This window comes from Natator depressus, chromosome 18 (genome assembly GCF_965152275.1).
Source record: "Natator depressus isolate rNatDep1 chromosome 18, rNatDep2.hap1, whole genome shotgun sequence".
Classification (NCBI taxonomy): domain Eukaryota; kingdom Metazoa; phylum Chordata; order Testudines; family Cheloniidae; genus Natator; species Natator depressus.
Window position 1 is genome coordinate 17,157,585 of NC_134251.1, and position 12,560 is coordinate 17,170,144.

The 12,560-nt window shown below is 40.6% G+C and overlaps 1 protein-coding gene across 12 annotated transcripts in view; it reads right to left on the bottom strand.

Annotated features, from left to right (window-relative positions):
- LOC141974291 (cyclin-dependent kinase 11B) overlaps positions 1-11,846 on the bottom strand; it is a 37,985-nt gene extending 26,139 nt beyond the window's left edge. For 5 of the 12 annotated variants that reach the window (XM_074933876.1, XM_074933874.1, XM_074933875.1 and 2 more), the window contains exons 1-7: positions 11,742-11,846; positions 8,100-8,225; positions 7,199-7,314; positions 6,685-6,812; positions 5,827-5,965; positions 5,114-5,268; positions 2,227-2,349 (exon numbers count right to left, since the gene is read on the bottom strand). In XM_074933876.1, the coding sequence (XP_074789977.1) occupies positions 2,227-2,349; positions 5,114-5,268; positions 5,827-5,965; positions 6,685-6,812; positions 7,199-7,314; positions 8,100-8,210 (772 nt within the window). In that variant the 5' untranslated portion in view covers positions 8,211-8,225; positions 11,742-11,846. Of the gene's footprint in view, positions 1-2,226; positions 2,350-5,113; positions 5,269-5,826; positions 5,966-6,684; positions 6,813-7,198; positions 7,315-7,964; positions 8,060-8,099; positions 8,226-11,741 lie in introns of those variants that run through there. The other 7 variants (XM_074933878.1, XM_074933877.1, XM_074933881.1 and 4 more) reach the window with 5 other exon arrangements.
- Between the last annotated feature and the right edge of the window lie 714 nt (positions 11,847-12,560).

Genomic DNA, 12,560 nt, shown 5'->3' on the forward strand with positions numbered 1-12,560 from the left:
AGTCAGCGGTCACTCACCAATGTCAAGAGACTAAGGCATTCAAGCATAGGCAACATTGTTATATAGCAGCAGTTCTCAAACTTTTGTACTGGTGACCCCTTTCACATGGAAAACCTCTGAGTGCGACCCCCCTTAAATATATAAAAAAGTGGTTTTAATTTATAACACTATTATAAATGTTGGAGGCGAAGCAGGGTTTGGGGTGGAGGCTGACAGCTGCCCCAGGTAATAAACCCCAGTTTGAGAACCCCTGTTCTATAGCATAAGTCAAGTTGAAGTATATTTCATAGCACAGACAACATTTTTAACCCTCAAGGTCAAGAACGATCACTGCAGAACTGTATTTATTTTACAGCAGATGTGATGCATGTTTGCTGGGGAGATAAAATCGGCAAAAAAGTGCTCTAATTTGGCACAAACACTGCAATATTTTGGTAGCTGTTACCAGCATAGGTTACAATGCCCTTCAATTCCTGCAGCAACTCTGGGGAGGGAACCATTCTGATGAATACCACGTATGCATATCTGTCTGGTCTGCCCTTATCCTTTTCGAAAAAGGGTCTTCTCTGCTTCTTGGTCACCTCTATCAGCGTAACGTCCTCCAACGTAAGGAATGCCTAAAGAGGTGCAGATGCAGTTACTAACCTGCATCCCCCACCTCTGTCCCCAAAACCCTCTACACCATTTAAGTAATAGCACATACCACCAAACCATGCTGTCCAAACAAGAACAGTCTCCCACTCCTCAAAACATCCTAGAAGCAAAACACAGTTCATTGCAACAAGGTCCGTAGGCACAGGGGGAGTAAGGTGGAAAACAAGTTACCATCACAAGCCTCTCCCGCGACTAGGAAAAAACGAGGATGGCCTTTCAAAATAGAGGGGAAAATATTTTATCATTGCCGCCAGAGAGACCGAACTAGGAACCACAACTCTAATTTTATCAGCCCCTCTTCCCCCATCCAGTTCCTTCAAGTGCCAGGCTTCTCAAGGATAGGACTATTATCAGCATCTGAGTGTCTGGCTAACCTGAGGGGGAAGAAATGCAGGGCAAAAGAGTCAGTGTTTAGAAACCTCTTGAGAGCCTCCAGGAAGAGATACCAGAAGAGGAGATCAAGGAGCTGCCTAGGGATGAACTTTTCTTGGAGCAGCTTCACTCAGTGCAGCACCATTTCTGGCCTCAGGTAAGAAGCATTGTCTAGTGGGAAACATTCTGTAAACCTGGGATGACCAGCAGTAGCTACTTAATTTTAGGATGACAAAGGCCACTTTCCTAGAGATTTGCACAGAGCTCATCCCAAAGCTGCAGCGCACCAACATGAGAGCTCCCTTAAGTGTTCAGTATTATGTGGTCATTGCCACTTGGATGCTTGCCATCCTTGCTTGCTACCAGCCAACAGCTGAGGTGCAACAGCTGACTTCCAAAGCAAAAGCCACCTGGCAGCAAGATCTCAAATACATCTCCATCTCCTTCTGCATATCTGCTGTTGTCAGCATTGCGATATGGAGCACAGTTCTGTTCATGCTGGCTGACAGAAATCTGAAAATAGGGCTGGCTCACAAAAAAAATAAAAATAAAAAGATGAATCATGGGATGGCAGGACTGATCATGGGAATTTGTGAGTTTGACCTCACGTCCCAGAATTCCAGTTGCTTCTGCTATGTAACATACAATGAGCTGCGAGGGAAGTCCCAGAATGTAGAAAGCCCAGCAAGGCAAAGCACCACGGGATACCCTCCCACAATGCGCACGCTTACTATGAAGAAAAATCCCTGCCATGTGGACATAATGATTTAAACTGACGTAGTAAACAGCTGGATGTATGAATACAATTACGGTGAAATACCTATTACCCAACAGTCAATGCACCAAAGCTCAGTGGAAAATACACCCTCTAGTTAGACAAGGGCATAATAAATGTTTAGTGAAATTAGTGAGCATTTCTCAAGACTTGTTATTACTAAAAAGGAAAGAATGATTGAGTTTAACAGCATATGATATGGGGTCCCTGCAAACATCAGCAAATCATCCAGATAATAGTTTACTTGCCATTCCTCATCCATACTTTGGTACCATGCCACCATTTGTCCCTCAAACTGAGTGATACTTTCAAGAAAGTATCATGGAATTCCTTCTAGCAGTCAAAATAAAGCTTCCCCCCTCTTTTTCCCCCAGCAAGTCCTTTTGATGGTCATGCAATGGCATATTACCAAGTGCAAACACTACCTGGCTTCCTGCCATCTCCTTGCTCAAGCTTCTCTCTTTGCTGTCGTAATGGGCTGCGACTCCAGGTTCTTATTTTTACTTTGTCTCCATAATCTTCCCTCACTGTTCTATGATGTGCAGAAACTAGTGAAGAAACAAAAACAGAAACCCAAAAGGCGTTACATTTTCCTGCTCCTAATTACAAAGGTTCTCCTCTTCCATGGCAAGCTGTCTCAGGCTCAATTTTTGTTTCTTTTTTAAAAGGAAAAGAACCCTAACTGCACCTCCAAAAAAAAAAGAAAAGAAAAGAAAAAAGAGAGAGACTTTGGTGATAGCTAATGATCTGGATAAGGACTCACTGTGCCCTTCTAAAATGGAATGTAGCAGTAAAAAAAAAAAAAAAAAAAAAAATTAATACATATGTGGGCTACATCTACTGAGGCATCATAACTTAGGGGCAGGAGGTGAGAATCCCTCTCTTTACCACTCTCCGAGACCACATCTGCAATACTGCATTCATTTCAGAGCGCTCATTACCACAACAAAGTCGACAAACTGAGGGAGGTGCAGAAAAGAATTAAAAAGTTAAGAGGCAGGTGGGATTGATTCAGGAGGAAACATCAAATACTAAATAAGGTGAAAATGGCTAAGCAATGACTAAGTTGGAAGACTCGATAATTGTCAATGAATACTCAAAAGGTGTAAATATCAAGAAGAGAAAGGAATTGTTTAGCATGATGAAAGAGAGTACAAGTAAGGAGTAAAAGGGATGAAATTAAGGAATATTTTAGGCCAAATATTTGGAAAAAATTTCAGAAAGCGAGACCTACAGGACTATGGAATAGTCTTCCAAAGGGAGTAATGAAAGATACAGAGTATTTTCCCTTCCATTTCCGTTCTACAACATTCATACACCAATATTTGCACAACTATACTATTTTTTTCACTTTTTGGTAAAAAGGTTTATATGTCGATTCCCACATTCTTATAACCTGTTTTTCCATTGATTTGGCCAAACTCCTTTCTGTAACTACATTCTTCCTGTACACATTCCCCCTGAAGTTTCAAGTGACTATGAATATCCTCTTCACTTCATGTCCTGAATTGCTCTGAGCTGTTCAAAAGCTGCCACATTTCACCCTAGTGGTGGCTATGTTTCAGAGGTGGATGACGTGATCCTTGTGCATTGTTTAAGTTTTATAAAGAGTGTACGGACTGGGGACAGAAGGTGCCACATAAATTTAATATATTACTTCATAGGGAAGCCTCATAAGAAACATAAAAAGTACAGTGCATCAATTGCAACCTCTCGAGAGATGGCTTTAGGTAGATCAATCTTTGACCACCACAGTGGAATCTATATAGGTGTTTTAATGCCACAGTCGTCATACTGTCTAGGCAATTCCTAACTTCTAGTTACTAGAGCACCTTATATTATTGAAATTGAAATATTTTGCAAAATTGAACTAACTATTTATTATTTAGTGTTTGCTTTCTGTATTTTATTCAATGTAAACATTTAAGCTAGACTAATTTGTATATAGTAAATTTCATTTACTAGTTCTCATGAAGTTTAAGGGAATGCTTAAATAAATTTTTTTTTTTCTTCAAAATCTCAAAAACATTTCTATTAATTCGAAGACTCTCCGGTATCCCAGTGATGGGCACAGTATATAAACCTAAAGAGAGAAAGTACCTGACAATACCCTTTTAAGTATATCTGAAGCATGAAGAAGTCAAAGCAGGTAAATGTCATTATCCCCATTTTCCAGGTGTGGAAACTGAGGTATAGAGATGAAGTGACCTTTCCCAAGATCAGCTAGTAGCAGACCCAGGAACAGAATCCAGGTTCCCTCAAATTCCGGTCTAGTGCTCTATCCACTATACCACAATGCCTCTCATCATACAGCTACCACACAATTTGGCATACATGGCTGTCTGCCTAAGGTCCAGGACTGAAATAGCAAGGGTGCTGCAGCTGAGGACTGAGATGCAGTGGCAAAGATGCATGTAAGGGACACTTGCATAACGTTTCCCTGCAATTTTCCTGGTTCTAGTCTCACTTTCAGAAGCACCAAATAAAGGGACATTGGAAAAGCTATTAAAACGCAAACCTCTATTAAAATGCTTACTCTATACAGTTAACAATGCTGCAATGTTTGTGTGCATGCTAAGCACACAATGTGAGCCATTCTCTCTCACATTGGCAACAGAAAGTTCCATACCATGTTTAATTTCCTCAAGTTCTTAAACATTTTGTCAGATCAAGATTCTTAAAAGACTACAGTCCCCCTCAGCTTAGTACAAAGTGCAAATGAGAGACTAACAGCATGAGAACTGATTACAAAACAAGAGTCATAATTAAAGGTAATACTGGCATCCAAGATAAAACACAAATGGGGAGTGTCCTTATTTTCTCTGGTGCCTCGATCTAGGCACAAATCAAAAACACACAAACATCAAAAATCCCTCATTTTAATCAACTGTCACCTAAATGTATGATGCAAAGGACGTAAAATATTCTGCAAACTGGAAACATTACAGGTCCAGTTTGAACACTAAGTGGAAATCAGTGACCAGTAAAACATTTATCTTGTACGTAAATAAAGAAAAGGTAAGCAAAGGATACAGTGTCTACTGAAAACTGACTAATGACCTGCTTCAATACCAATAGGTCTGAGTTCCACAGTACAGAACAAGCTATACAAGCTCAAAGACTTTGCATTCTTTATCCCCCTGTGCGATTTTGTCCTCTTGTTCTTGACTAATAAAGAAGCCAGACTCTCTCTCTCTCTTTTTTTAAATAAAACCCTGGCAATGGCCTATATAAAAGATGTTTGTTTTATCTAAATTCCACTGTTGTTCCATTTAACACACCCCCTTATACTGTTTACACTGAGCTAGTTACCTTCTCGTCTGGCCTCCCGTTCCTTGCGCCTTTCTTCAGCTCGCCTTTCCCGTTCTTTTAGTTCCCTTTGCTCTTTTTGTTGCTCTCGCATTTTTCTCTCCCGTTCTCGTTTTCGCTCAAGCTGCTCTAGACGATCCCTGGAAACATTCATTTGCCTATTTTATATAAGTGAAGTCTGGGCTTTTGTTTTTGTAATCTAAAGCTGTTACTATTGCAATAATAGACTACTAAATTATTCAATTTCAGTGCCAACTAGCAACTAAATTGTGATATCATTGTGCACTTGCCCAAGCAGCCCTTTACAGAGGCAGACATTAATCTTTTATAACAGATTTGCTCTAGTCTGCCTTTCTTTATCAGTTGGCACAGAGTGTTGGGACCAACTTAAAATAAGGTTCTGCAGTCTGTCGGAATTTAAATAAAAAATAAGCAGGCTTAAAAAGCTGATTTTTTTAAATGAGCCTTGGAAGCCCACTGTATTCTACAGAACTGACTTGTTCACCAATTATTACGGCACAATAGCAGCAAACAGAGTCTTTAGTGTTAGAAAGATATCCGGTAATGAAATCAATTCAAAAAGTGCTTATGTGCAGGTGAGATCCCAGCCTCTTATTACACCGCATGTTCATGGGGGTAATGGCACTGTCATCAGATTGCACTAAATTTTAATCTAATTGAATTTCTTTGGGTGTTGCAGAGTAAGGTTTGTTTACCTCTCCCTCCTGGAATGCTCCCTAGCCATTTCCCTCCTCTTCTGCCTTTCCCATTCACGTCGAGCCTTATCCTGCTCTTCTCGATGTCTTTTCCTACGTTCATGCTCACGTTCCTTCTCTTTTACCCTGGCATGCTTCCCTAATAATAAAGATAAAAATAAATGCTGGATTGTTATAGTCAAGATGTTCCTATTCTTCAAAATCAAAAGAACAAACCAGAGTAGAGTAAAGCACTAATTTTATGGGCTTTATTGTTCTGGTCTTAGTATGTACTAGCAAAATCCTGACCTAGAACTGTGTTGTAAATAAAATTAAATGATAATAAAAACTTGCATGTATCATACTCAATGTTAAAAATATAAAGTTGACCAATAACAGGAAAACAAGGTTTATTATTATGTATGACTTTACAGCAACAGCATTTTAGGAGCTTGACGGATAGGTATAAAGACAAAGGGCTCAATCCTGCACTGCTGGAGTCCTTGGAAGTTTTAACATGGACTTCAAAGGCAGCAGGATCAGACTAAAGGTCCCTGTCGAAAAGTGGTGAGTGGGGAACCAAACATACGCACACGAACCGCTTAACTGGATTAAATGTAACAGAAGAAATGAAGGAGTCAGACATAAAACTATTAAGCAAGAATTCCTACAAATTTCACATTTCTTTTTCAGAATTTTTTACTCCATTTCCTCCACCCTGGCTCCCTAATCTATCCACCTGTTATGTCTTCTCTAACTCTTTGGGGCAAACAACTGACATTTACTATGGCTGTACGGTGCCTTACACAATGTGCCCCAATCAACTTGACCTCAAAGAGCTAGCGCAATATAAATGTTAAATAATAACAGCTACAATACCTCCTTCTGCTGAATGACTACGATGTCTACGTTTCTCTTTCCTCTTCTCATCTTTCCTGTGATGTGCTTTTTCCTTCCGTGACATCTGCTGTGGTGGTTTGATAGCCAAGGAATCATCCTCCTCTCCTCTAAAATGCAATTTATATGAATAAGCACAGGAAAGTAATAGGTAATTTATAATAAGTATGAATTGTTGCTCCTTTTCCACCCTTTGTGAGAAGGAATAAGTATTTAATCTAACAATATTTAGCACTTCAATAGCACCTTTCACCTGAGGAGTTTGGAGCATGCTACCAACATTACTAATCCCTCACAAGAGGTTGTGGTAGGTAGGTATTATTAAATTGTTTTTAATAGATGGGTAAACTAAGATATAAGTATCTCAGTGACTCAGGGTAAGTATCAAAAAAAACCCAGCAAACCTGCTTTAACCACAACACACAGAGAACATTTAGATTTTATTGCTTTTAAGGCAATGTCCACATCCAGAAGCATTTTCTTCCTCTATTCTTACCTATCTTCCATAGAATCTTCTCTCCTGTAAGGTGAATTCCTGATTGTTATCTCCATACGGTGATCTCTCAGCTCCCCCTCTTCAAGGGAATCCCGCTTTGAATCCCGATCATCAGACTATGGTGGAAGGGGGAAGGAAGGGTAAAAACAAATTGCAGTTAATTTCTCTTGCAGTGAGCTGTATTTTTTTAAACTGATGTTTAACTCCGCTGCTGGCAGTAAAGCGAAATGATCTATAGGATACTCAACACAAATCAGTGGTTTATGTACAGATTTTAATTATAGCTGTCACGCAGTCAAATGTAGTTAATACGTTGTAATATCTGAAACAATATAAATTCAGTCTACTTAAGTAAAACTAACCTGCAAAAACTCAAAGACTTTGCTAATTTATGGTAGTTTTTTAAAGACAAAACCTTTCAACAAATACTACAAACAAGTCGTGATGACACCTGTAACAACCCTTTTGGATTAGAATAAGCAAAAGTTATTTAGGGCCAAAAAAAATTTAATCATTTGACAAAATGGGCCCAACATTTTTTCTGCTGCAGTCAGGAACAGGTTTAAAAACAGGAGCACTATAAAATTTCAAAAAGGCCAAAATAGTCTAATTATACTGCAACTAACGCTTCCAATTAACCAGGCTGATTTCTCAGACAGACTTTTCAACAACTGTGAAGCAAAGTAAAAGATCTAGTGTGTTACCAATCAGGTTTTAACAAAGCACAACATTTTGGTAAGCTCTGACACTGAGAGATAGTGCTCACCTGTTAAATATGGAAGTACAAAAGAACTTCATTGATAGTGATAGAGGAAGCCTTGTTCTAATGGAAAAATGAGGGGAAAAAAATTAAACCTCCTCACTTTAATTAGAACTATTTCTTTACAAAGAGACAGCTTACATTTTTAATGCGTTTTATCTCTGCCTTCTCTTCTTGCTCCTTCCTTCGTTTTTTTTCCTGAAGAATTTCATCTAAAGTTTTCACTTTCCAAGAGTCCTTTTCATCACCCATTTGAGTCAGAACAAACTGAAACAGAACACCACATTAATGGAGGTAGATATATTTGAAATATAATATATGCAATGCTATTGGTTACATCAATGTTTTAGGTAAGTTTTAAAGGAACTTCTGATATACAAATAAACATTTAAAAATGATATGATGTGCCAAGTTTCACAGAACCTTATGTAAAGGGAAGTCAGTTAGCATTTGACTTAAGCCATACCAAAATAAGCTTGGTTTCAAATCAGAGTATTCACACTGTTTGTGCAACAGTTTAATTAAATTGGTTTAAAGACCAACTTAAGTTAAATCAGTGCAACTTCTGCAATAGTGCCTCATATCTTGCCAGTCATGATGATCCAAAGACACCTAAATGTGCTAGTCTTATGACTTATTACTTTAGCACTGTGAGGATGTGGGAAAAGGTAATTTTCTGTGGTTGCACAATTATTTATGAAGGATTTGAGCCCCATCTGTCCTCGAGCTGCTACTGCTCTGTCACCAGCACACAGTCCTTCCACTGCAGTTCATATACCACATTTTCGTTTGGCAAAAAACTCAGCTCTTTCTGCTTTTTTCAAAATTAATTTGATGGTAGTCAAGAAGGCTAGACTGATAATCCTAGTTTTCTATTAATCCAACATTACAGACATAGCAAGGCCATCCCCCAATTACATGCTTTGGGTTTGACCAGAAACCATATCCTTTAATTAAAAGGATAATTCTGTCTCTTCAGTCCCATTAAATGCTCAGCCTCTTTGCTAAGACTATCAACAAATATGTCAGTACTAGCAGTGGGCACATATCAAGAGCTGGACTAAGACCCACTAATCAATTTCATTTAGGTAACATAATGGTCATCTAATAGTAGCAACAAATCTTGGCCCTTTTCAACCTGTTTTTATTCCTACTTCATACTATTCTCATTCGCTGCATATATTAAGCCTCATTTACAAAGTGAACAAGATCCTGTCTGTATCACAACTTTTGAAATGTACTAAAGTAGTTAGTAAGGACAGCAATCACAGTACAAATTAAAAAAAAAAAAATTTTATAACCATGGTCAAATCCTCTTGGCAGGTCGTCTTAAGCTAAACGTGACTTACTTTAAAAATGATTCAATCACAGTATAGGCACACCTTTACATAGTTTTCAAATCTGTTTTCAAAGTTTTCAAGTTTTCAATTTTCAGAGGCACACACGGGTAGAAGCTAGTTTCATATGTAAAGTCCCACTAGTAGAAGTGGCTGAAATAGTCACAAAAATTCAGAAATGAGCTTTTTGGGAATCTGTTTCAAAGCTCTGCACATTTTCGTATCCATGTCTGTCACCATAGTATATGCACAAAATATTTTTTTCCCCCCAAGTGGGGTGAGTGAAAATGGGCCAGATGAAGCTAGAAAATGTCAAAATATTTTCTGCCTCTTCAAACAGCCCTTGTTAGAAATCCTGGTATATATCCGACCCACAATTAATCCGAATGGGTCACAGACAAAAAATGAGACTCTCTCTGACGAATGAATGAAGACATCCTGGTTTAGCATGTTGTTTATTAAACTGTACTATATTCAAATACTTTTCAAATGTGGGTCATTTTTGAAGTAAGGCAGAAAGGGCTTCCAAGAAAAAGAAAGAGGATGGGTCTCTGCAGGTTGCCTGGGCAGAAATGACTTATACTGTACATAATGACTGCAGAGGTGGTAAGGAACAAGGACAATCTTTTCCTCCTTTGTAAAAGGGTAGTGGAAACAACATTACAACCACTTCATGCTATGATTCTCTTGTGGGCTGAGCTGCTTGAGGCCTTGCCTACATAGGAAAATGTTACTGGTTGTAACACACCTGTTCCTCCACATGAACCCTCCTATTTCGATATAAGAGTGTCTGTTTTGGTTTAGTTTGTCACCGGGGAAGGAGTTTAAGCTATACCAAAGAAGCTGGAATAAGCATGTCCACAAGGGAGGTCATAGCCATACAATTATATTGATTTAAATTCACACTTTAGGTTATACCAAAAGACTTTCCCCTATAAATAAAGCCTCAGTGCTTGGCCTTCCATGCATGCTGCCCTCCTGCCATTTGTTGCCTCTCTCTTGAAAACAATGATTTTATAAAAAGAAAAAAGAAAAGGAGTACTTGTGGCACCTTAGAGACTAACCAGTTTATTTGAGCATGAGCTTTCGTGAGCTACAGCTCACTTCATCGGATGCATAGCATATCGTGGAAACTGCAGAAGACATTATATACACACAGAGACCATGAAACAAAACTTCCTCCCACCCCACTGTCCTGCTGCTAACAGCTTATCTAAAGTGATCATCAAGTGATCATCAAGGAAGGCCATTTCCAGCACAAATCAAGGTTTTCTCACTCTTCCCCCCCCCACACACACACAGACACAGACACAAACTCACTCTCCTGCTGGTAATAGCCCATCCCTCTTTGAAACCTCTCTTTATAATGCGCATGATAATCAAGGTGGGTCATTTCCAGCACTAATCCAGGTTTTCTCACCCCCCCCCCACACACCCCCTCCAAAAACCACACACACAAACTCACTCTCCTGCTGGCAATAGCTCATCTTACAATGTGCACAGCAATAATCCAAGTTTAACCAGAACGTCTTGGGGGGGGTGGGGGGTGAGAAATGCTATGCATCCGATGAAGTGAGCTGTAGCTCACGAAAGCTCATGCTCAAATAAACTGGTTAGTCTCTAAGGTGCCACAAGTACTCCTTTTCTTTTTTCTTTTTACGAATACAGACTAACACGGCTGTTACTCTGAAACCAATGATTTTATACTATGCGTTAAGAGTGCCTCACTATGATCTATGTGTAGCATACTAAATTCACATACAAAAAGCAACAATGTGTAGGCAATGCAAGCCCTATTGCCTTCTAAATCCTCTTAGCCTAACTTCTTCAGTGGCAGGATACTCCCAGGTGTGTCTTATTACGTTCTGCTGGACCCTAGATTCCCTACCAGTCAGGACTAAGACCCACAAGTCAACCAACAGCAATGTTTCAGATACCCCTTCCTGGAGGCATCTGGGGACTTCCCAAGCAATTTCCTAATGCAGAGGGACATGGTTTGGTGAATTCTGAGTGCGACATCAGGGTCCCCCGTCTCTCCCCACGCTCCTGTGAGGATTTACCCCACCACACAGCACTCTCAGCCTGTCTCCTCTTGCTCCCGACAGTCTCACTCGGCGGCTCACCCCCGCCCCCCACACCAGTTCCCTAAGCTCCTCTACCTCACCGCTCCCATCCAGCCTCACCCCGTTAACCGGTCCCCAATCGCTACCTCGCCCCTCTACTGATCCTCGCCTCTCACTGGTCCCCTCGCCCCTCAGGCACCCCAATATTAAGACCCCCGGCGTGAGCCCCCAAGACTCACTTGTCCCCACAGGCTCCCCCTCCGCACACCAGTCCCTGGGCCCCCGACACCCAGCCGCCTCCTCCCCTCCGGCCCCCCGCCCCAGGGCGAGCCCCGCTACTAACACAGGGCCCACACGGAGGAAGCGACTAGCACCACACTCACCGCCAGCACCGCCCGCCGCCGGAGACTAAGGAGAGAGGCTGCAGCGCCAGCCAGCGCGGAACAAACGCGTCACTTCCGCTCCCCGGCGCATCCTGATGACGTACTGACGTGACCGCGGCGCAGTTGGCCCGGCCATCGGCCTAGGCTGCGCGCATGCGGCCAACTGGGGGGGGTGCGCGGCGGTAGCGCGGAAGCCCCTCGGCCCGGCGGGGCACGGAGTCTTGGGCAGGGCGAGGAAAAGACGATACCAGTGCGGCATCCCCGTCCTCTATTTTATAAGCACTAGCCACTCGGCCTCCCTTCTTGCAGTGCCATTAATGAGTTCTTTGCAGATCCTGCTATTGTCATGAAAATGATTAAACGGTCCATGGGGCTTGCTAGTTCCCGGGGCCACTTCTCAGCCCCCTCCCTCGGCATGCAAATCTCGTTCTGAATTCCATCTTCTGACGTTTTAGTTCATTAAATTTTTCGATTGCATTTGCAAAATAAGAAGAGAAAACTGACACTACAGTTTATACTTCACAGTTATTTGTTTTGAATATTAGAAGTAGAAATTAGGGCTGTCAAGCAATTAAAAAAATTAATCACCATTAATCGGACTGTTTAGAATATCCTTGATTTAAATTTTTTTTTTAATGTTTTCTACATTTTGAAATATATTGATTTCAATTACAACACAGACTACAAAGTGTACAGTCCTCACTTTATATTTATTTTTGATTACAAGTATTTGCACTGTTTAAAAACAAAAGAAATAGTATTTTTTCAATTAGCCAGTACTGTAGTGCAATCTCTTTATCATGAAGGTTGAAGTACAAA